The sequence below is a fragment of the Zootermopsis nevadensis genome, unplaced genomic scaffold (genome assembly GCF_977971745.1).
Source record: "Zootermopsis nevadensis isolate Lab colony 2312 unplaced genomic scaffold, Znev_1.0 Znev_ptg000030l, whole genome shotgun sequence".
Lineage (NCBI taxonomy): Eukaryota > Metazoa > Arthropoda > Insecta > Blattodea > Termopsidae > Zootermopsis > Zootermopsis nevadensis.
The window spans coordinates 20878512-20902257 of NW_028259162.1; the positions used below are offsets into that span (position 1 = coordinate 20878512).

Consider the following 23746-nt stretch of genomic DNA (forward strand, 5'->3'; position numbering starts at 1 on the left):
TACTCTGTGCTTACTCGCATACGACATTAGAGTAACATATTAGAGTACGAACACAAACTTACAAGTTACCCTACAAAGATGAATTCCAACAAATCTGTGGCTTTCAATTGAAATCCAAACCTTCCGTAATTTGTATTACTCTGTTTGAACATGGAATCTGTTTAGAGAATTTTCAATTCAAGCGTGTGGCGATCCTTAAAACTTGAGCTTCTATTGGCTAAAATTATGCCTCAACATATTTTAAGAGCTGTGTTGGTATCATGTGTGGATGCTATAACCTACAAAGTTAGTGAAAAGTTGGTTGATACATTACATTAGAAAACGCAAGCCATGTCTAAAACACCTGGCTTTGATGCACATAATGATGGGCCTGGATTTGTTGGTATTCGATTTTGCCAGGAATGGTTTGTTATCCCACGTTACTATATTTGTCATTGTTGATAGCAGTGGTCAGTTGTGATTATTTTAAGTTGAAATAATGTTTTTATTACAGCAATAATATGTTGTATCCGAAGGAGGATAAAGAAAATAAAGTGCTGCTGTATGCGGTAAGTGTTGTATAAAATTGTGAAGACGAATTCTTTCTTACCTTGGGATTTTACAAATCTCGGTAATGTGTAATTGTTAGCAGTAATTTGTTATTAATTTTCAGTACATTTCATTTTGCCAATTGTAAATTTCTTTTTCATATTTCAGTGTCGGAATTGTGAATATAAACAGCTAGCTGACAGCAATTGCATTTATGTCAACAAAATTATGCACGAAATTGAGTAAGTAGATCATAGACATACAGGATTTGAAGTTTCCATAGCTGTGTAGATATTGATGGTGGTCGTCCATGTTGTGACTCAGTGCAGTCATCTTACCAGCATTTCTACAAATTACTTTCAAGGCTACACAGTGTCACAACTCAGAAAACCACAGAATGGTTTATACTGTACATAAAATTCTGGGAGGCCTCATGAACAGACCTCAGCTGTTTTTTGTGGTGGGCATCCTTGGTGCCCACACAAGAAATATATCTTGTCTCTCAATTCAAGTTTAAATTTTATTTCAGTTGCATAGTAATTCTAGGTGTTTTACAAATGTCATTTATACATAATTTTTGGTAGTCATACACAAGGAATAATGAGCACAGAACTTGGCTAGTACACTGATATAGAAAGGACATAGATTTGTAGAAAAGGGTATTTATCCCTACCTCATGACACAAAATACACCTTTAATTTTTTCCAATTAAAGGAAATTAGCATGAACTATATCAAACTAACCTATCCCTCTTTTAAACAGCTAGTAAAGTTTATGGGCATACATAATGTGTAATGTGTTGAGTAATAAACACCCCATTTTATGTTTTGAATGGTACATACCCTATCAGAAATTTGGGGAAAGTACTATGCAAGTAATTTTCCAGACAAGGAAAATTGCTTTGTTGCATGCAAGAGTACAGAAAGTGTATGTTACTTCAAATATGAAGTAAACATACAAAGTAAGAAGGTCCCTTCCATATAGTCAAAACCAAAGAATAAATATATATAAATAATAAATTGATACAGTAAATTTATCTAACTCAGTATCTCTTCATTTTATAGTGAATTGACACATATTGTGTCAGATGTAATCTCTGATCCCACCTTGCCTCGGAGTGAGGATCATCCTTGCCCAAAGTGCAATCACAGAGAGGCCGTATTCTTCCAGGCACAGACACGACGAGCTGAAGTAAGTTGGGTTTTGCATTTGAAAATGTAATGAAATCAACATGTAACACAGTTCAAGATAATGTCAGCTTCATTAAAGATCTTTATAAAACTACATTTTTCTCTTGCCAAATACCTGCTAGTTCATCGCTGAATGTCTTTGGGTATCGTGTTTTATTGCAACTTTCTTTGTTCTGAACTTTATACATTGTCTGGTTTTCAAAGGTCTTTAAAATAACTATGTTTTGGAGGATCTTCATCATCAGTTAATAAGGGGTGGACACAGCTATTCTGTTGCATGAGGCAGACCGAGCCATTCCTGGTATGTGGACCCAGAGCACTGGATTCTCTGGCTTATATATTGGAAGGACTTTTATCAGCAAGAAACAATAGATAATCTTCACTGTTGAAATTACAGGGGCATTCAAAGTCCAAATATGTGCTTTGGAATAATATTAAATATGGCTGCTAGAAATAAAACAGGAAGGGAAGAACTGAAATAGGTCAGAATTCAACAAATAAGAAATTGACCAAGGAAGTCAGAATAATATCAACTGGTATATGTGACTTAATTCTTAGAAAAATGTTAGTAAGTCATTGTAAGACAAGACTTGATACTCGAAGTGAACCTTGTATTCCCTATATAAGTATTTAATTATTTCTGAATGGACTTTACTTTATCTGATGGCCCTTTTCATAAGCATGTTGTGTTAGTTTTGATTTTTCCAGTAATCTTTGTTGTAGATTCACCCCTTAACTAGAACTTCTAACAGTTTACCTGTTGTTCCTTTATATCTTTACCCACATTTACAGATGATAATTTAAATAGTGTTCTTCTTTCTGTGTCCTCATGTTTGGTTTGGTTCTTGTAAGTATAGAACTATTTCCAAGACAAAACACATTCTACATAATGAATCGTATCGTAGAATAGGCCACAACTACTTTCATATTCCTCTCAATGTTTATAGTGATCCTGCCATTTCTCATTCTGCAGTTAATACAGGACTGCTTACATCAAAAACAACATGATGTACTATAACTGGTAGACTTCTTAATAATAATGTGATTTCTAAGCAAGAATTTATGTAAACTCAAAAATAAATTCTGTTTTGTACAGGAAGCTTTTAAGGTTATGTGTATTCTGTGAGTGATGTTCACATGTTTATTCTGAATACAGAATAATTTTGTACACGAGTTTAATAAGAGACATCTATGGGAGCAGAAATATTAGTGTTTTACAGAAGTTAGTGAAGCTGGCAAAGTATTTTGTGAAACAATAAAAATTGACAGTCATATTTAGAGTGTAATGCACTATAATGTGGACCCCAATTTTGAAATATGTGTAGGAAGTACAGTCAAACTTAAAACTAATGTGTGTTCCAATATTTTTTCAAGAGCAGAAAAGAATTCAGACATCTATCAAAATTTCTGAGGAATAAATATTTTTCCTTGAGGGCTTGCACTATTATGATATATAACAAATTCAGGTTCTAGAGTCTGATGCTGAAAGGAATATACGTTGGCACTCACCCAAGTGGGCTGTAGAGCAGAGCAGCATCTTGAACTTCAGAACACATTACATCCTATGGATACTACCTTTCCTTCATTGAGAAACAAATAATCTTCCAAATTACTTTGTTTCTGATATCTATGAAGTGGTTACCATTCATCACAATGTTGATTTCTTCTGACATACCATGACAACAAAAATGCATACAAGTTCTTGTAGAAATACAACTTAAATTTACTAGCCACTTCAGAAAATCCACTCATTAGTAGACTAGTGATGTGCTTCGTACAAATATTCTTACACTTGGCAGTGGTGAGTGACTGTAGTATACATCTGGAGCCTTGGTTCGGTGGATAATCTGATAATTGACATGAGGTAAATAGCAAATTGAACTGAACTAGCTCAGGTCGAAATCAGGTATGTTTTCAGTGGCTTCTGTACCACAGAATTATGAAATAATGGTTATTTTTTCACATTTCAGGAAGAGATGAGACTTTACTATGTGTGCACCAATGCACACTGTGCACACCGATGGACAGAATAAGCAGCACATGTGGGGTTCATGTATGTTTTAATATCTGACTCAAGAAGAGGTTGAATGAAGATGTTTTTCCCCTTGTGGAGGAGAAGAGGAATGTGATTTTGGTACAAGCTGACTAGTACAATATTGTAACTTGATGTCAATACAGACATTCATTCTCTTTGCTCTTGCAGGCTTACATTATTTTATTAATTATTCATTCATGGCAGTTTAAACAGCGATGCCTTTAGGTGTGCATGCACTTGTGTGTGAAACTGAAAAACTGTCCAATCACCATATTTCTAATTGTATCCTTATGTGATAAAAATTTGTACAAATTCAATTGTATGATCTTCAACTTTTGTTTATAATTTAAATAAATTAATATGCAAGTTTCCTACAGAAGGCAGCATAAAATTCTGTTTAACAAAACTGTAAAATGTTTTAGTGGAAGAACTTTATAACATAATGAAAATGTATGCTAAGCTTCTCACAAAATGCACTTGTATTATTTATGCATAGCTGTGCCTAGAGCAATGCAGGACCCCAGTACAGATAAGTCAATACAAGCCACTCCTGAAGGTTTGTGTTAAGGGAATATACTTCAAAATACAACTCGCCCACCAGAATCATGCTGCTTACATGAAATCCACCTTCCTCGATTTACTTGCTGCAAACTCCGCTATGATACTGTATTGTAGTCAACACTTCATTCTTATCATTTATCGATGGACAAAAGGTCCACTCCACCCAGCCTCCCTTAAGCCATAGTTGTCCTCAGATAATTCTTAATTATTTTCAGTTTCGATAAACCTCACTCTCCCGAAGCCACTGTAACTGGGACTCTTGGCATAATCCTGTTAGTTATTTCATGTTGGGAAGGAGGTGTCTAGTAATTTTAGATATGGAAGGCCTTGAAGTGCAGCATCAATACTTTCAACAGTTTTACTCTAGAGACCTTCAGATGATACTGTGCGCCCCTCGAAGTGCTGGGCCCAGGTCAGCTATTCCCATAGGGATGGCCCTGAGTTAATGTATGCTTGCCAGACCTAACACAAACATACTGTAAAGTAACTGAATTAAATGGTCTAATGCAACTTAACCTGTCAACAAATTATGAACTGCTGCATAAATGTATAAATATGTCTAAAGACTATTTTGACATTAATAATACTACTACAGACATTTGTTCACAAGCACTGTAAATAACAATATTGTGGCCATGAAAGGGGCATAAGTATCTGATCATCTTATTGTAAACTGTACCTCTTCAGCAGTTCATAACTTTCATATTTTACAGTGGTCTTGATATACCTTATTATAAGCATAGAATATATTGCACAAACTTTCTCAAAATTACTGAACATCTCAAAAAAATAAGTTCCAAAACCACCTCACATTTTGGCAGGGAGAAATGGAAAATTTTAGCATTAATATAAGCTGATTTCAAACAATTAATAACTACTTGTAATTTATGAGTTCATAGAACATTAAAAGTGAAATGGTATATAAGACATGGTTTAAGGCACAAATTATAACTCTTCTACCATGCCAAGCGCACAATAAAATACAGGCAGCATTACACTTAACATAAATGTTATGCAGACTGGAACATAAGTGGCTCTGGTTTGCCAGAACATATGCATAATAACAAAATAAAAAAGGAGTGCCATTTGGTACAACGATAAACTTGGGATGGACTAGTAAAGACTATGAGCTGAGATGTGGTCATGTGACTGTGTATGCGCGCACACGTGTTTGTGTAATGATTCCTGTGGGGGATACTACATCATTAAATGACTTGCAGGTATATGGTAATTTCTTCCTATTATTATATACCATTACTGTCATTTCTGAAATTGTGAAGGAATATACTAAAAACAATGAAAAACTTCATCACATGGAGGGTCAGATAATGAGAACAGTAATATCATTAATTCAAATATTCAAAATATATGTTCGTAAGAAGACAGTTTATATTATGTATGGTGATAAAGACTTATATTATGTTACCCATTTCCTCCATACCAACAACAGCTGTGAACACACGAACAATTTTTATTACAATGTTTCTGACCATTAATGGCACAAATTGCAATCCAGGAAGGGCAGGGAGATGGTCGTCTGATTACTCAGCCAGTTGTCCAGACAAATGGTTCTAGCCGCTCTTCGACAGGAAGGCTGTTGTTAAGTGTTTCCATGCTCTCTAGTGTCTGGTTCAGCACCATGTGGCAGCGGTTCAACTGGTGAGATAGCTCATGCACTTTGGCAAGCTTTTCTGCATACTTTGCATATTTCTTCTGCCGTTCTGTCATGACTGTCATCAGTTTTGAGATTTCAAAGTCAATCTGCACAGTTACAACAAATATTTCACCAAGAGTTCCAAGCTATTTTAATTAATATAAATGAAGAGGATAACAGTGCCTAAACATCATACCATGAAGGTTTGCAGGAAATCTACAGGAAAAGTTCCATGCGTTCTATAACTTATCACTAGATGGAGGTGAGAAAACAATATGAATTACACATCAAAACTATTTCCTGTTTGACTTCACTTAAGATGGCTACTGAACTTGGAGTCTGTCACTTTCATCTGACCAAGTACTGTCATACCACAACGACTGCAGATGAAAACAGAAGTCATAATTTTGATATATGGAAATCCTGTAATGACTTCAGGAATGATATAAAAACTAAACCTAAACAAAAGATAAATTCAGCAGAAACTTTACAAATAACATTATGTAATCAAGGTAAAAATGAGAAAAGAAGTTGGATAAATTTAAGTATTTCTGTATTAGTGAGGGGGTCCTCAGTGGCCGCGCGTTCTGAGGCGTGGGCCTTGTGCCGCTCGGTCGCTGGGACCGTGGTTTTGAATCCCACTCAAGCTATGGATGTCTGTCCGCGTTTTTCTGTGTTGTGCTGTCCTGTGTACAGGTAGAGGCCTTGCGACGGGCCGATCCCTCGTCCAAGGAGTCCTACCGAATGTCCATAGATCAAGCCAACGTAAAGTTGGGACCCGCAGTGCTCAGGCACTTGAAGAACAGGTCGTTCCCAGTATCCAGTATTAGTGAAGAATCATTAAATTACTTGTTATCTGGGGTTCTTACAATGGTAAAGATATCAGTCAATCTTCAGAGTTTTAATGTTGTGTGAGTTGCAGGCACTAAAGATGGAGGCAGTAGAAGCATCAGCATCTACCTGCAAGTCTACATGGCATTACAACTTAGAAGACCAATACTGACATTAAATTTCATAAACACACCAAGAGTACGTTACACACCGTGCTATGTTTTGTTTTCATATACCTGCATTCTTATAATGAGGATTTATATGTAGATACATATTTACAGCCATGTACGGTTTTGTACCCCCTTTTCGTAAAGTGAAGTTTTGTGGTATACTGTCATGTGTCTAACAAATCAGGGTGTGCCATGGGTGAATAAAGTTTGCAGAACAGTGGAGTACGCTAACATGTGAACCTGCTTGCAATACAGAGAATGTAGCACGTTTAATAACTGCCATCATGTGTAACCCAGTAACCCACAAATCATTACGTTAAATGTAGCTCTAGTCCTTAAAAAGCTGAAACTCACTTTTCTAAAGGCACTTAAAAATGCATCTCCTTAACTTACTGCCTCTTTCAAAAAGCATCAGTGCTAAATATAAATGATAATTGTTTGTTTTGGTGGTGTCATCAAACTATTATGAGCACTCCTCGCTACTGAGATGTGGTGTAAAGGTGGTTTGAGAGTCCATTCCTACAGTATAAACAAAATGGGGACTGTGGGTTTGAAGTCAAGAGAAATAACTAGCTACCTAAGTTCTACAATATTTTGTCAAGTTACTGATGTCTGCCTTTTCTTTACATTACTTAGGTTTCTTTACTTACGAAGTATTCAAAACATTCCTGATTCTATCCTAATTTCGATTTAGCATGAATGTAATCTAAAGGATCCCTCAAAAAAATATATTACAGGCATTAAGAAACATTTTCAGTATTTAGAGGCCTCTGTGCTGGTGAGGCCCTAAGCTGTAACTAATTTAGTATAAACCTAAATCTGGCCCTGCTAAAGTAGATTACAAGAGGTCAAAACTGAAGCATAGGTGAAGATTGAGGCTCACTGATGTAATGATTCTAAAGAGGCCCATCCACGTACGAGTCTGGCTCGGCGAGCTTGACTCGTGAGCCGGGCTCGGATATATTTTGCCACACGTGCATAGCAGACTCGGCTCGTGACACCCCACCCACAAACGAGTTTGGCTCAATGGAACCCGAGCCGAGCCGGACTCGCAAGCCAGACTCGTACGTGGATGGGCCGCTTTAGTGAGGTAAGAAGGTAGAATCCACTCACATCTCGGACTCTGTGGCCAAGCTGCGCCTGCTCTGAAGCAACCAGCTCACTGCATAAGGCAATATGTTGTTGATATCGCAGACACAGGCTCAGCAGTCCATTCGGATCGAGTCGCTCCAAAACTTCTGGATCTCGGACTGCTGGCAAGTTTAATGTCCCTCGCATGATTGGTAAAAACATGGGCACACTCTGTGGAGTATAAATAAATTCACATGTCCCCATGACTTAAAAATACATCTTGCTTCAAGCAGTTACGCATACTAAATATTATTTACCTTTAACTGATTATGGTTTTGTAAGTTAAGGCTGTATCAACTGCAGATGTTATGTAGCACTAAATGAGAAGAGAGTGTAATCATCAAAATGTAAAAGGATTTTGGATACAAGCAATCATGGCCTGTATCTCTTAGAATTTGCCTGGAGGGACTGAGGAAAGTCAAGAAAAATCACAGTAAGGATACTTCAGGAAATGGCTGTCTTCTGGGTTGTTGCGCAGTGTAGTCTGTTACAGTAAACTTCAAACAGACTATACGGCGCAACAACCCAGAAGACAGCCATCTTCAAACTCACCACCATGAAAACATCAAATCCTACAAGGATACTTCACATTCATAAGGACTTTGTAGCAATGGTAAGTTTTCAAAAAATATTCGACAGCATATCACATCACTAACTGTTACTTAATAAATACAATTTTGCTATACGACTTATATTTACACTTTTGAGGAAATACATTTTTGGCACTGGAGAAATGCAAAGGTTTTAATGTAATTTCTAACTACATGATATCCATGACAAGGTCAGTTCCCATTTCAAGAACATAATTTCATATCTGATGAATCAATTTTGTTGTCTCAACAGCAGAGATTACTTAGTACGGAATCAGATGAGGCCATGTACAGTGAATTAGAAAGTAAGGAGAAAACATTTATTCGTAGGCCTGAGAAAAATACTTAAGCAGATATTAAACATTTAAACTGAAAACCACTCAACTATGAGTCGTGTGAGGCTTGTTCAATCCATAGCCATTTCCCTGCAATTCACAGGAGACAATATCTATACTTTTTTACATACTAATGAAGATGTCAAGATTGAGACATTGGTCACCTGCAATCTTAGTAAGTCTGGGTCCTTGTCCGTGGCTTCAGCATTGACAGCAGGTTTTACCACCACAATATTATGGGCTGATGACTTGTTAACCACAGAAAACTGTCTCTTTGGAATCACCCCTCCAGCCTTACGATTGTTTGGCCCGAGAGACTTGCCACGCTGCAAGTGACCTCCGTGCTTATGTGGCAATTTTGGAGAATCTGCAAGATTTTAAATATGTATCTCAGTCTCATATAAGATTAAAAGTATATTATTATAAACATGTGGCAGTTTCAAGATGTTTCTGAACAGGAGAAAATCTGGTGGCACATAGGCAAATTCACAATGAAGCAACTAGCAGCAGGCGATATACATGCGAGCAAGATACATGTTGCTTATAAAATCTGTGTGCATTACAATATGAAGCATTCGCACTGGAATGAAAGTGACGTTACTTTTAAAATTATTCCTTAGTGGCAAATTGCTTCAGTGTGAATCTTGCACATGAAGCCCTTGGACACAAGATGCCTTCAGCGGCTACATACTTCTGCTAAGATTCATACAAATGCCTGAAATGTTTCTGGAAACCACCTTCAATCACTAGCATAATCTTTGAAGCCACGCGGACAAAATTAGAACAAAATGGAAACCTGTTCTGCGGATCAAATGTGTAAAAGCTCAGTTGAAATGGGAGACGATTCCACTTCACCTAACTTTCAAGCATAACAGCTCAATTATGAAGTGCTATGGTTTATTTTAAGTACTGCAATGATTTGTTTCATCGGTAGACGGTTAAGATAGATTGACCAAGAGTCAGACTGAGAGGCTGGATACAGCAATGTATGACCTGGAGCTTTGACTGTAACTTGATATAATAAAGTTCACCAGGGCTATCAGGTGGTTAATAAAACATGTTTTGAGAACCATCTCTGTCCTCATCCTCAGGGTGCTGATGTGGCTGGAGATCCAGTCCGTGTCATGTATATACCTGCCTAAGCCCCGTGTTCATGGCTGCGTGCAAGCCAATGGGGACTGGTGGTGCCTTCATGTGGCAGTCCATATAATCTGGTGTCTTGTAGTTTTAAGTTTTGATATGGAGCGTAGTCATCCGCTCAGTCCACAGTGCATTACCTCCTATGGGTCTGTTGACGGTGTACGAAATGTATGGCAGATCTGAATCAGAACATATGCTAGGACCAGGCGAGATGCTGCCGGGTCTCATTCCCTCCCCACTCTCTGGTCTTGTCTCTCTCTCTGGAACGGACTTGCCCCTCTGCAGGTTGGTACGGCTCCCACCAGAGGAAGCATGTCCCTGTTGTGTACTGTGTTCTGAACCCATTGTTCTTCTTCAACTAAAAGAGACAAGGAAATAGACTAAATAACAAAACAGTTCATTGCACAAGTCAGCAAGTGAAAACAAATTAATGGCATTTTCTCAGCAAAGGATGTTAAGACTAAACTATCATCACTTTGCTGGAAATTTCTTGTTTGTGCAAAATGGATACAGCACAGTAAGTCAATGTTAGAAGGTAGAAAATCTTTTTTGATACATCTTAACCATTCACTCCATCATCGAAACTCTACAGCATTTGCGCTTCACATTGTAATGTCATCGATTATGCCGAGTCTTTCAGAACCAGATGACAAGCTACATATTTGACTATGTAAGTATTTTACGGAGATTATAGTGAATTATTTCACAAATAATTTACAGTAATAATTCTCAATAAAATCTTCTCGGGCAATCACCCACGTCAACTGGGTATGCGGCTGATTGCCCAAGAAGATTTTATTTATTGCTCGCCACGAAAGTATCAAATTCAGTAATAATTCTGTTTAATATGTTGGATGTAAAAAGTCCTTTATGGCATATTGTAGAGGAACTGTATGGCACCAATAAATTTGTTACCATGAAACATAAGTTGAAGTATTTACTTGTATGTCTATTACAGTGTGAGGTACTATGGCATTCAGGCACTGAATTATGACGTACAAGTGCAAAATGACAAAAGCAGGAAATTCAACCCACATATTAAAAAGCTGCACATAAATTACTACATTACACAGACAAACATGACTTAAACGACGTCTATGACGCAGTTCTCGAAGTGATGGATCGGAAAGTGTCAAAAATCTAATCCTGCTTCTTTGTGTTACAAAAAATAACAATCACACAGAATGACCTTTCTCACATATGCATTCACTGGGTCAGTTGCTGTGTTTGGTAGCACTGGCTGCACAGCTGCCAAATGTCTTTGATGACACGTGTCTGTGACACCTAGTACAATCAATGTGAGGTTAAGACACTATCCTGATAAGTTTGGTAAGAACACATATATGTTTTCTAGCCCTGAAATTCAAACCAGGGTCTTCCTAAATATAAATGGCACATTTTACCGCAAAGCTAACCTAATGACACTAAGATCCAATGTATATAAATTCTATATAACCTTAATGTATGACACATGCAAAAACTTTGTTCTTTATTGCAATGAAAGGGCAATAAGCATTGTTCATATTTCATTCTACCGGTACTGTAAGGTTATTTAATCATAAATTTGCTTTCAAAAGAACATAATAGCAGGCAGATTCTGAATGCTTTAGAAAACCAAAGTCCTCTCCATCCATTTTATTTTTTTGTAAATAATATAAATTTGATGTTCAACGTCAGGTTTAAATTACCAGTAAGAAAAAACAGTAACAATAATACTGAGTAAGAATCACTTCTGCAATAACTATACCAAATGATTGTTAAACAAATACACAGCAGCATTCTTCAAGTTATAGTCATGATTACTATTATCACTGTCTAAACAAGAGGCACAATTCTCATGGTGTCATGAAGTCACTAGCTCACTCTGAATATACTGAAATTATGTCATTTCATTAAACAGAAAAAAAATACATACTCTGTATATTTACTAGGAATGTCCAGAAATAATCCCTCATTCAGAATTAGTACTTGTTGAACAACGACTTCCCCCAAACAGATCAATACTATGGACAACCTAGTCAAAAAGTAACCATGTTTCGAGCAGTATGCTGTTAAATATACTAAGGTTATAAAAGTATGTAACACTAAATAAATGCAGGCATTTATACGTATAGACATTACAATGTTTCGGAAGATAACTGTATTGCTGACAAAAATTCTGAGACGTTTTTTCTTTCGTTATACGTAGCCGTATCGCATAATAAAATTGTTTCAAACAAAGAAGTTGCCGATCCTGAAACGCTATACATTTTATGGCATGAGTTTCCAGTCTTTTGTAGACGAGTATTAATTAGGGCACAAAACAGACCGGGACAAATGAGGTAAATGAAGTTGGTGAACGTGATTTCAGGTTTTCCCGAAAATGGCTGTCTTCTAGGTTGTAGCGCAGCGTAGTCTATGTGGTAGTTTACCATCTTAGAAGTTAGTAGAACACGTGATGCAGTTGGTTCTTTCAGATGGGCGGTATTATAACCTTACTTTTTCAAAAACATACATAAGCACAGAGTACAATATTTTCGGAATTCCGATATTATTTTTCAGTTTCTTTCGGGAATTAACTTTCCCTGCTTACTGTAGCATGTGCTGACGACAATTTACTGTGCTTTCCGGTCATCAGCAAGCACAAGTGGGTCTAGAAAGAAGACCGTGGCGGGTCAAGGATACGTAACCACGGCTGTCGGAGTGGAACAACAGAGCATCAAAACGCGATAGTTTTCACACAACGAGAAACAAAGTGATTATTAATTGCGCAAAACTGTTTTCATTTGGAAGGAACATAATGCGACTCGCAGTTAAGAGCGTGAAGCTCGAAGGGGTAAAAAGCACATTATTTGGTATAGCAAATCAAGGCAACAGCAGAGATTGAGAGTAGGGAACTACATCTGGTTGGTAGCATTTGACGTTCTAAGTACGAAGACAGCCGTTTTCTGTGTTCTAGCGCGGTGCAATCTTGTAGAAGTTTATCAAAGGTTCAGAAATTGGCGCTACAACCCATAAGACAGCTATCTTCGTATATTCGACTGATCTGCAGAAACTAATGAACAAACAAACCCGACGGTAAACTCATCCACTTCTATAAGCTAAAAATGCCATTACATTCCCTCCTGAATAAGATCAACCAGATTTTCTAACCAAACTCTATCAGCTGAGCTACCACGGGGCATCACATACTCTTTAATCCCAAAGAATATGGTTGGCCCCATGATACATTATTAATATATTAACCTTTGGAAGGCGTTTATAATAATTAAATTTGGAAACAAATTCGGCTAAATAGCCTAAGTTGTAGAGATAACAATTATTCTTATGGCAATTATAATAAACGAAGAATTACAATTCTCAAAGATTGCTCTCTTCTGGGTTGTAGAGCCATGTCGTACGCTAGAAGTTTACCAATTGTTTCAAAGGTCCCTGCTGCCTCCCTCACTCATCGCCCTTGATGATGGAAGCAGCAAGGATCTCTGAAACGTCGGTAACTTCTACCAGACTGCTAGACGCTACAACGTATAAGACTGTAATCTTCGGACTCAACTCCGTGAAAACTTCAAAATCCTCCTTGCAATTCTCACCGGAAACGCTACTTCGAAAATGTCAATGCCACGCCTTGCGATTTCTCTTACTGGTGATTTCTGGAGAAACATTATGGGTGCTCGCAGGTTTCGACACAAGACTGAGGTGTTCCTGCCTGCAGGCCCACCAGCTGGAACCGGTGATTGGTTGGGAAAGAAACCAACCATGAAATTGCAAGGTACAACCTGCAATTTAGATGCGTAATACTGCCAGGGCATTACACAACTGACACGTACGAGTGAGTTGAGTGTACGTAGACTCCATACCTGAACGTTATTGTTTCTTTTACTTATTTAACGACGTTTATATCAGCTATATTAGTTCTCGAGGGTCGACTGCAAAACTGCAGAGATTGTGGATTGGAAATGACGCGGAAGAAACCGGAAATGACCTGTTTTATTTAATTAACTGTCCAAGTTCGAATGGGGAATGATAGGACACATGTAAAAGTTTGCAGGGGTGTAAAAGGAAGTGGTCGTGACCTATTTAACGTACTGGTACAGTCTGAGGACAGAGGCAGTGGCACGTCCCAATTCTAGAAATGACATTATGAATCCGAATGAGGACTTGGAAAGAAGGTGAAAGGAATCCATAACGTGGAGTAACTTACTGCAAGATATTTCAGTATTTGCCTGGAGGGGCTGAGGAAAATGACGAGAAACCTCGACGAGGATGTCACATTTTCCGTAATTAACTTACAGGTCTATTTGAAACACGGAGACGTAGATGGGATGATAATATTAAAAACCATTCTTCGATATATTACGGAAATGTTAACCAACCTTGCACCAGGAGTCACTTGATTATATCTTCTCTACTACTTAAAGACCGCTACGGTGGTCTAGCGGTTAGAACGCTGGCCTTGTAATCCTGGGGTCTCGGGTTCGATTCCCGGCGGTGCCCGAATTTATAACTTGTGTTGGGCAAGGCCGTGGTCTAGGCAACACGGAGTTTTCCTCCGTGGCATCCCAACAATTACTCCATTCACACACAGAAGAAGGCAATGGCAAACCACTTCTGGATCATCTGCCAAGAACGTATATGAACAGGTCCCAGTCCGAGAAAAGGATGGAAGGATCCTGTTCATATGGACCTGTCGTCACACAGAACACTAAATAATAATAATAAATAAACTACTTAAAGGTTATTTGTGTGTGTGTCTGAAGTAGCTCGTGACAGACATCAGAAATTATTTCAACAATGGACAATTACTTGGAAGGACAAGATGATTTGTAGCAAAAAAGCGTTAATATTAGTTTTATTCAAATGCACGGTAGGAGTCGTGCAGAGAATGCACGAGACGGCGGCAGTGAACACTTTCTGGAAGGGGCACATGTTCACACAGCGTCAAACGACCGACATGCGCAGTCTACAAATTCATGGGCGCGTCTTCGGAAGTCCTCGCCCAACTTCGGATGTCGAACACTGTCGGTGCTAGCAGCGCCGCGGAGTGACTCTACAGTATGGAAATAAGACTCGAAGTTTAGTGTTACTTAAAGCATCGTAACTTAACAGGACTTAACATCTCAAATGCAATTTATAATTTCATCAGTCTGTTATCAATATGGAGAAGGTTTCCACACAAAGAGCAGGCCTAAACTGTGTTTTAATAATATTTACTACGACCATGACTGGGGTTCAACTCCAGGAAGAATTCTGGGTTCCCGAATCAAAAATAGTGTTTTCACCACCTCTCTTATTCCCTCGTTACAGAATTTCACAGCGTGATTATAATAACTTTATCAAACCCGCCGGTCATTATCAGGACGGAGTTAATTTCAACTACAATGAAACAGGTGAACGTAGTGATTCGGACGAAGGCAGAACTCGTGTGCTGTTAAATGAACGTGAAGAACACAGTAAGAATAAATACGATAGAATAAATCTATTTAACAATACCACGTGGCATACAGAATTGGGTAAAAGTCAAGTGGAATATCATGAAAGTGATTCTGGTTTAGATATATATGGACACAGATTAAAAGAACCATATAAGGTAGAGGACCCAAACGATAATGATTCGAGGAAGGTGGGTAAGTACGTAAGTTATTCCGATACACAGACGTCAGGGTTCGAAGTAAATGACCCAAATGTTAGGACCGCACATACATTTCTGGCCAAACATAATAATGAACACGAAGATGATCTCTCGAGAGATGAGGACCGTCAGCTGCGACGACAAAAAGGTGATTCCACAACAAAACAAAGCAGTGATCGCGACAGAAACAGAGTGAGACAACAAATACGCACAGACAAACCGGACGGCAGTTTACAAAACATTAATGATTTTGAAAGAAACCATTTCAGTGACCCTGACACAAGAAGGGGTCAAGTTCGTGGTGCATATGACTTCGGGACACATCACTTTAGTGACGTCACACGGCAGAGTGGTTTTGGCACAGAAGATAAACAGGATTCCGGAAGAAACCGGAATAATTTCACTGGATGGCACAGCGATTCTGACGGGAAAGGCGAAGAGGGCGGTCTCTTCACCGAAGACAATGACACCGGGGGCGGCGGACGTCGTCGACCTCCGGGAGAAAATGAAGACGCTGGAAATGTACAGCGTTCGCACGATTTAATATGGAGTCCGTCTGGCGGCCGGCCGAGTGATGCTGAAACGATCACGGAAGACGTCAAACACGACAGCATAAATTTGGAAACTACTTTTGACTCAGAAGGGTACTATTTTGGTGAAATAAACAAGAATGGTTCAACCGCGGGGAATCATGGACCGGGACAGGACGAATTTAGTGTTCAGAGAAACCGTTTCGGGGACATTTCTGGAAGTGATCATCACGTGTCGGAATTCAATGAAGAGCGTGAAACAGATTCAAACAGAAACCGGTTCAGTGACACGTCATGGCCGAGTGACTACGCCTCGGGTGGGGAGAAGCAGCACGTGTCAACATACGATGCAGCGGGCGGTGGTGAACCGGCCGAGAGCCAGCACAATGGCGAGGTCATGCCATTTCATCATGGAGGACACCCGCTACGGACTGGGACAAGGGTTGCAACAGGGCCGCCAACAGCTGTTACCAGCTACACACTACCCAATGGCACTAAAGTTGTGAGACTCAGAAGAATAGTCCTCTACAGGAAACCGCACTCGTCAACACAGGAAGAGAGTCCAAGGACCTTCGCAGACATTGCCAAGAGCATTGTCCGGAAAAAGGTGGCTAAATGTATGTACAGAATTGGACTGGTCGATTAATGGGTTTAAAATCAACGAAACTACACAGATTATTAGCAACTGCACGCACACGAAACACATCAAACCAGAACTTAGACAGTAATCTTAAACGAACTTTACAAATTTGGTTGTAAAATTTCCTCCAGACCAAATAAGACGGTTCTGCTGCAACATCTTTGATTCTGAAAAAAGTTCACCATGTCGTCTTCTTCTTCTTCTTCTTCTTCTCATTCGAGGATTGAGTCCGTTGATTCGTTCCGAGACAAAACGAATTGTCTCCATCTCCTTCTTGGAGCAGATTCAGAAGAACACTCCTTCTAAAAATGCTGTAAACACAGCTGAGAAATGAAACATTCCTGAGACTTTGGTGTAAGACCATTAATGTTATTAAAATTATTCAAATGCATAATGGCATACAATTTATTCTTCTTCTTCTATGGCGCAACAGCCCTAATCGATCCTTGGCCTCCTCCCACGTGGAAGGTTTCTTTGCCTTTGAAGTGTGCACGTATTAGTAGTGAGTGACAAAGCCCACTGTCTCTGCACAATTTCTACTCAATCCTGATTTGTCTGCTAGAGCCATCTAGTAGTGAATCAGGAGAGACTTGGGTGAAAAATAGCTGCTGAATTTTGCTTATAAAACATCATACCATTTCTTAACCGGCTCAAAAGCTGTCATCTCCACAACTTGAAGACAATAAAAGTTACCAATCAATAAATCATGGGGATAATAAATAACCACAATTTTTAAGTTTTGATTTCATCAAGATCTGCGTGTTTCAGTTCTGAGCCTCTTCACAATTGTCCAGTTCCCCAATGAGCCATGCCAGACAGGTGACGGAGTAAATGGGACATGCTACCATCATCTGCAGTGCAGGAGTCTTGGAGGAGTGGCTGGTGGATCATGTGCACAAGGATATGGTGTATGCTGTTACTGTAAGTACACACTCAGATCAATTAACGATGCAGCCAACATTTAATACAGTGATGGATTACGGACATCCCAAGTGATGCACAACCGCTCAAATATGGATCTGCTTACAACTTTTCCAACATCAGAAACAGCCAACATTTTACTGAAAGGTACATAGAAATATGTTTTCATGTACAAACAGTTGAATGGGCTGTACAAGCCATAGAAGATATGATGCAAAGAAGGAAAAGTTTCCAGTGTCACCATCAGGAGCTAAAAATCTAGTAATCGCTATGTAATATTCAAGAGGTTCCAGTAACAACACATGAGACACGCATATACAGGGCTATTCAAAAAGATTGTCGAGGTTTTAAAAAATCACTACACGTAGTACAATTGAGGTAGGAATACCAATCTTGTTTTATTGTGTAGCAAAACTCTCAAAGTTTTTTTACATGAATTATAAATTCTCAATATGTGCGCCTTCTGTCAATCTGCAGACATCTACACGACAGTCTATTTCTTCCCACACACGCCCCAGCGTGTCAGCGGTGATGTTCAGAACGGCGGCTCTGATACGTACCTTCAGATCCGGGATAGTCCCAGGTAGAGGGAGGACAAATACTTGATCCTTCCCAAATTTCGTGTGGAAGTGCCGTTGGACAATGGTAACGGACCGACTTTGATGATATTCGAGAGTACAAAAAGCCTTCTTCTTACCGATAGACGCCATATTGCAAAATCTGGCACCTGGCGGCCAATCGCGTAACTACTGGATGGCGGGCGGTACAGAACAAAACTTTGAGTTTTTCTCTATCCACCAATGTAATGATAATAGTCGTATGTTTAATGCATTGCCCCACAAAAATTCACAAAACCCCGACAATCTTTTTGAATAGCCCTTTATAAACTTAATGACCTTGTAAGTTACTTCTCTTTTTGGTAAGTTTCTAAAAAATCAAGATATAATTTGCATTAGATTAAAAGTATCTCCATTAGCTTAGTTTGTAAAGGCATTACGAAGTTCACAGTTTTATATATATCTCCAATCTGCATAATTTACAGTCGAGAAGTCATGTGGAGAAGTGACACGCCAAAACTGCAGTTACTTTGTGAACCCTGGGTTTCCATCACCTGTAACTAACATGCTTGCCTGCATTCTTACTATTGAGAAGGCTCATTCAGATGTCTCACAGATACGTCTCGACTTCTTCACGTTCGAGGTAAGACAAACTACTTCCTTTTGCTTTTTACACATTAAACATCAAACTGCTAAACTTTTTGGTATTGACGTTACATAATAATAATGCAGTTTGGGCCATTTTTAAGTTTAAGACTTGTTATTCAACGTACACCACTTTTATGTTTAACTTAAGGCGACTTTTTAGTAAGTCTATGTCTCGGCAAGACCAATCAAGATTTCAGACTGAGTCAAAGACTGCAATTGGCTATGTATTAAGACCACTAAAGCCGCTAAACGAATGCAATCAAATGAAGTAAATACAATTAAAGATTGTGATGATGTTGCAACAGTTGCTCGGCCCAACAAATGGAACTTGCGTAGATGACCAGTTCATTGTGACGGGGCAGAACACCAACAGCATCGCACCTATCATCTGTGGCATCAACACGGGGCAACACAGTAAGTTCACCAATTGACATTCACATTACTGTATTTTAATAATGACCTTTCGCCGCAGTGCCACAAATGGTGAACTGAGGTACACACTGCACAAAGCTGTCAAAATGGCATGGTACTTAGGGACGGCAGATTCTTTCAAACATCATGCACAGAATGATTAATATTTGCTATTAAAATATAAATTTATTTTCCTACATAAAAAGTAAAACATCCAGCTGATCAGTAAGAATTCTTAAATTTAATAGCCGGCGGACAGTATAACAACATAAATAAGATATAGAAATTCTTAAAGCGTTAAGCAAAACCATGTCAGTGAACGGTGGATCAGTTCGCCAGTCAGAAAAAATTCTACTTGCCACACATTTCCTCCACAAGAGAAAACATGCGTACCCATACAATTATAACTGCTTTGCACCAGCCTACTTATCATCATATAGAACTCAAAACATACGATACTGTCCCTAATGGCCATTCACAGCGACGAATAAAGACGGCCAGAAAATTGTATTATGGTCCAAATCTTTTTTCTATATCACAAGATTCAAAAATGTAATATTAAGGCTTCGACCGGGATGTTCTTTTGTTAAATCTTATGTGGTACAGCCTGATTCGACTTCTAATGGTTAAGTGAAGTGTTTTCTTCACGGTACGGTCTGGATTCGTAAATAATATTCAGACGATCTTCGTCTTCAAAGGGTTAACCAGCTGATTTTCGTAATGGTGAGGTGTAGTGTTTTCTTCGCGGTACGGTCTGGATTCGTAAATAATATTCAGACGATCTTCGTCTTCAAAGGGTTAACCAGCTGATTTTCGTAATGGTGAGGTGTAGTGTTTTCTTCGCGGTACGGTCTGGATTCGTAAATAATATTCAGAGGGTTAACCAGCTGATTTTCGTAATGGTGAGGTGTAGTGTTTTCTTCGCGGTACGGTCTGGATTCGTAAATAATATTCAGACGATCTTCGTCTTCAAAGGGTTAACCAGCTGATTTTCGTAATGGTGAGGTGTAGTGTTTTCTTCGCGGTACGGTCTGGATTCGTAAATAATATTCAGACGATCTTCGTCTTCAAAGGGTTAACCAGCTGATTTTCGTAATGGTGAGGTGTAGTGTTTTCTTCGCGGTACGGTCTGGATTCGTAAATAATATTCAGAGGGTTAACCAGCTGATTTTCGTAATGGTGAGGTGTAGTGTTTTCTTCGCGGTACGGTCTGGATTCGTAAATAATATTCAGACGATCTTCGTCTTCAAAGGGTTAACCAGCTGATTTTCGTAATGGTGAGGTGTAGTGTTTTCTTCGCGGTACGGTCTGGATTCGTAAATAATATTCAGACGATCTTCGTCTTCAAAGGGTTAACCAGCTGATTTTCGTAATGGTGAGGTGTAGTGTTTTCTTCGCGGTACGGTCTGGATTCGTAAATAATATTCAGACGATCTTCGTCTTCAAAGGGTTAACAAAGGCCCTCATACCCACACCAGTGACAAATGTACTATTCAACATCTGCAGAGAATAAAAAAAGCGAATGGGAGAGAAAATGGATGAAAAAGACTTTTTTACTTATCGTCCTCGATTTTCTCTTGTTAAAAATGAGCAGATCACTGACGATGTTGGGCCCTGACCATTGCAGTATGATTTTGTTTCTGTAGAAATATCTCATTACCAAACAGCTGTCAACCATATTCAACCAACAAATTAAATAATTAAAATCTAAGGTATAGGTTCTCTTCAGGTATTCTATTTATCAAGAAATTCTTTGTTGTTATGTTATCCAAAACTCATCACCGTCACCACAGAAGCCCACCAGTGGATCAATCCAATTCACATCTTCACAGTCTACTTCTCACAGTTTCATTTATTATCTTACCAAAGTCTCCAAAATGGCCTCTTCCTGTAGGATTTTATTAAAAAACTAAGTAAGTTTCTTTTGTTTCCCCTCATGTGTCTTACTAATGTAATCGCTAACAAATCACTAGATAAAGAATGCAAATATAAATTACAAAATCTCTGTCAGTTTACATGGATGTGGGTGGTACTACTGGACCAATCCAACTGAATATGTTGACAATGGGAGGCAACCTTCCCCGGAGCTTCAGGATAAAAGTGACACAGATCAAGAAAGGAAGTCCTCTTGAAGCCCCCCAAAACTGTTTCCAGTACCACACAGGAATTAAAGGTTCAATTGAGTCCTTCAATTACCAGATGTTGGGAGGAAGCAATCAGGCTGTCAGATCTGGTTATATGGTAAGTCAACATCTGCATGCTAATTTATGCCGTCAATGTGGCATGAAATTATACAGGTAAACTCTGTGGTGCAGACTTACATCATTACCCAAAATAAAAATAAATCAATAAAGGCAGAGTCAAAGATTCTGTATGCCTCTTCCTGTCTCGTCTTTCTAGTATGTTGATGTGGCCACCTTACGAGGATTCTAACAGAATCATGAAGCATTCTGAACCAAAATCAATTTTTCCTGAAAAACTACACAGAATCTTTCATGTAACACTGTTCATTGCCCAGAAAATAATAAAAGCTTGTCAGCTGTAAGCTGTGAAACAAAACCAAAATTAAATAAATTCGAATTTACTGAATAAACTGAATTGAATTAATAAAACACAAAAGAAAACGTTCTATAGAAGTTGGGACACATAATTTTACATTTGTTTATTTTTATATTTAACAGTCATTTTAATTAATTAATTAATTTCAGTTAGCTAATCAAATATGGACCGCCACGGTGGTCTAGTGGTCAGAACACTAGCCTTGTAAGCCTGGGGTCCCGGGTTCAATTCCCGGTGGTGCCCTAATTTATAACTTGTGTTGGGCAAGGCCGTGGTCTAGGCATCACGGAGTTTTCCTCCGTGGCATCCCAACAATTACTCCATTCACACACAGAAGAAGGCAATGGCAAACCACTTCTGGATCATCTGCCAAGAATGTATATGAACAGGTCCCAGTCCGAGAAAAGGATGGAAGGATCCTGTTCATATGGACCTGTCGTCAGACAGAACACTAAATAATAAAAATAAATCAAATATGAACTACATCCAGTACTGTACAGAAAAGAGAATGAGTGGTGTTAAGTTCCTTTTTCATGTGTTTCATATTTTAATCACACTTAACATTACTCCTGATTTGCAGAATAGCTGCATAGATAGCGGCCAGAGGACGGAGCATGAGTCCGAAACGTCACATGGCAAAATAGACACCAATAAGTGCAGTGTTTAGATTTGTGTGGAGACGGCTAATTAACAATAATATAACCATATCCACAATATGATGTTTCAATATAATCTAATGCCTTTAAGTTAGGGAATATTTTATTAAAGAAAATATGCCAATACACTACACTATTATGCATAAATACAAAAAAAAAATAATGACATTAACTGTATAATGTAAAAAGTGGTTAAATGTGAACTAACAATGTGACCAATCATTTCAGAACAACCTGAACTATGCAATTTGCATTCACAAGGAACCTGGCTACTGCAGTGTAACCTACACAAATACAGCTCCAGATGGGGCAGCATATCCTTTCGAGCTCAGCAACGTCGATCAAGGTTTGCATCCTTTAATAAGTTGTATGGGGCATAAGTATGTTATTTTAAAATAAATGGTTCCAGAATTCCGCTGGTAAGCATACTTCCGATAGCCACTGGCCTTGGAAAAATGTTTTTTGCATGTATGCTGCACTTTTAGCAAACCTGATAGGACTACTATAGCCAAGAAAGGCCTTGTGTCAATGATTTTTTAACAGTTAATCTAGCAAATTTAATTAATTGTTCCTATTTCTTTACAGTGGATTACTGTAAAACAACAAAAATGATGATCCACAAACTAACAATGTCAAACCCTATGGTTTATCCTGTAATTTAATTGAATAACAAACATTTCAGTGTATTAAAACACATGCATTTTACGTAAGTATGAAAATATAAAGATTTCTGTCTTCTGGGTTGTTGCGCTGGTTAGTCTGGTCGATGTTAACCGACGTTTCAGAGGTCATACTGCCTCCGTCATCAGGGCGATGAGTATGAAGATTTCTGTCTTCTGGGTTGTTGCGCTGTGTAGTCTGGTAGATGTTTACCAACGTTTCGGAGGTCATACTGCCTCCATCATCAGAGTATGAAGATTTCTGTCTTCTGGGTTGTTGCGCTGTGTAGTCTGGTCGATGTTAACCGACGTTTCAGAGGTCATACTGCCTCCGTCATCAGGGCGATGAGTATGAAGATTTCTGTCTTCTGGGTTGTTGCGCTGTGTAGTCT

General features: G+C 38.6%; 3 protein-coding genes across 18 annotated transcripts in view; 2 read left to right on the forward strand and 1 right to left on the reverse strand.

The window, feature by feature from the left end:
- Window positions 1–209: 209 nt before the first annotated feature.
- Window positions 210–4132, forward strand: Polr2I (RNA polymerase II subunit RpII15). Its single transcript, XM_022062234.2, has 5 exons — window positions 210–404; window positions 494–548; window positions 697–770; window positions 1593–1719; window positions 3689–4132. Exons 1-5 carry the CDS (start codon window positions 331–333, stop codon window positions 3749–3751), a joined length of 393 nt encoding a protein of 130 aa, XP_021917926.1. The 5' UTR covers window positions 210–330; the 3' UTR covers window positions 3752–4132.
- The window catches only part of LOC110828972 (BLOC-1 related complex subunit 5), a 132195-nt gene continuing 111607 nt past the window's right edge, over window positions 3159–23746 (reverse strand). For 7 of the 12 annotated variants that reach the window (XM_087358745.1, XM_022062220.2, XM_022062224.2 and 4 more), the window contains 4 exons: window positions 10303–10523; window positions 9190–9392; window positions 8083–8271; window positions 3159–6075 (listed from right to left, as the gene is read on the reverse strand). In XM_087358745.1, coding sequence (XP_087214871.1) covers window positions 5860–6075; window positions 8083–8271; window positions 9190–9392; window positions 10303–10510 — 816 coding nt within the window. In that variant the 5' untranslated portion in view covers window positions 10511–10523 and the 3' untranslated portion in view covers window positions 3159–5859. Of the gene's footprint in view, window positions 6076–8082; window positions 8272–9189; window positions 9393–10302; window positions 10524–11912; window positions 11932–12080; window positions 12210–12286; window positions 12306–12576; window positions 12657–12737; window positions 12843–23746 lie in introns of those variants that run through there. The other 5 variants (XM_022062227.2, XM_022062228.2, XM_022062230.2 and 2 more) reach the window with 5 other exon arrangements.
- Window positions 15097–23746, forward strand: part of LOC110828963 (uncharacterized) — a 66325-nt gene continuing 57675 nt past the window's right edge. For 4 of the 5 annotated variants that reach the window (XM_087358737.1, XM_087358739.1, XM_087358738.1 and 1 more), the window contains exons 1-6: window positions 15098–16920; window positions 17712–17864; window positions 18907–19064; window positions 19375–19483; window positions 21492–21721; window positions 22924–23041. In XM_087358737.1, coding sequence (XP_087214863.1) covers window positions 15300–16920; window positions 17712–17864; window positions 18907–19064; window positions 19375–19483; window positions 21492–21721; window positions 22924–23041 — 2389 coding nt within the window. In that variant the 5' untranslated portion in view covers window positions 15098–15299. Of the gene's footprint in view, window positions 16921–17711; window positions 17865–18906; window positions 19065–19374; window positions 19484–21491; window positions 21722–22923; window positions 23042–23746 lie in introns of all 5 variants that reach the window. The other variant, XM_087358741.1, reaches the window with a different exon arrangement.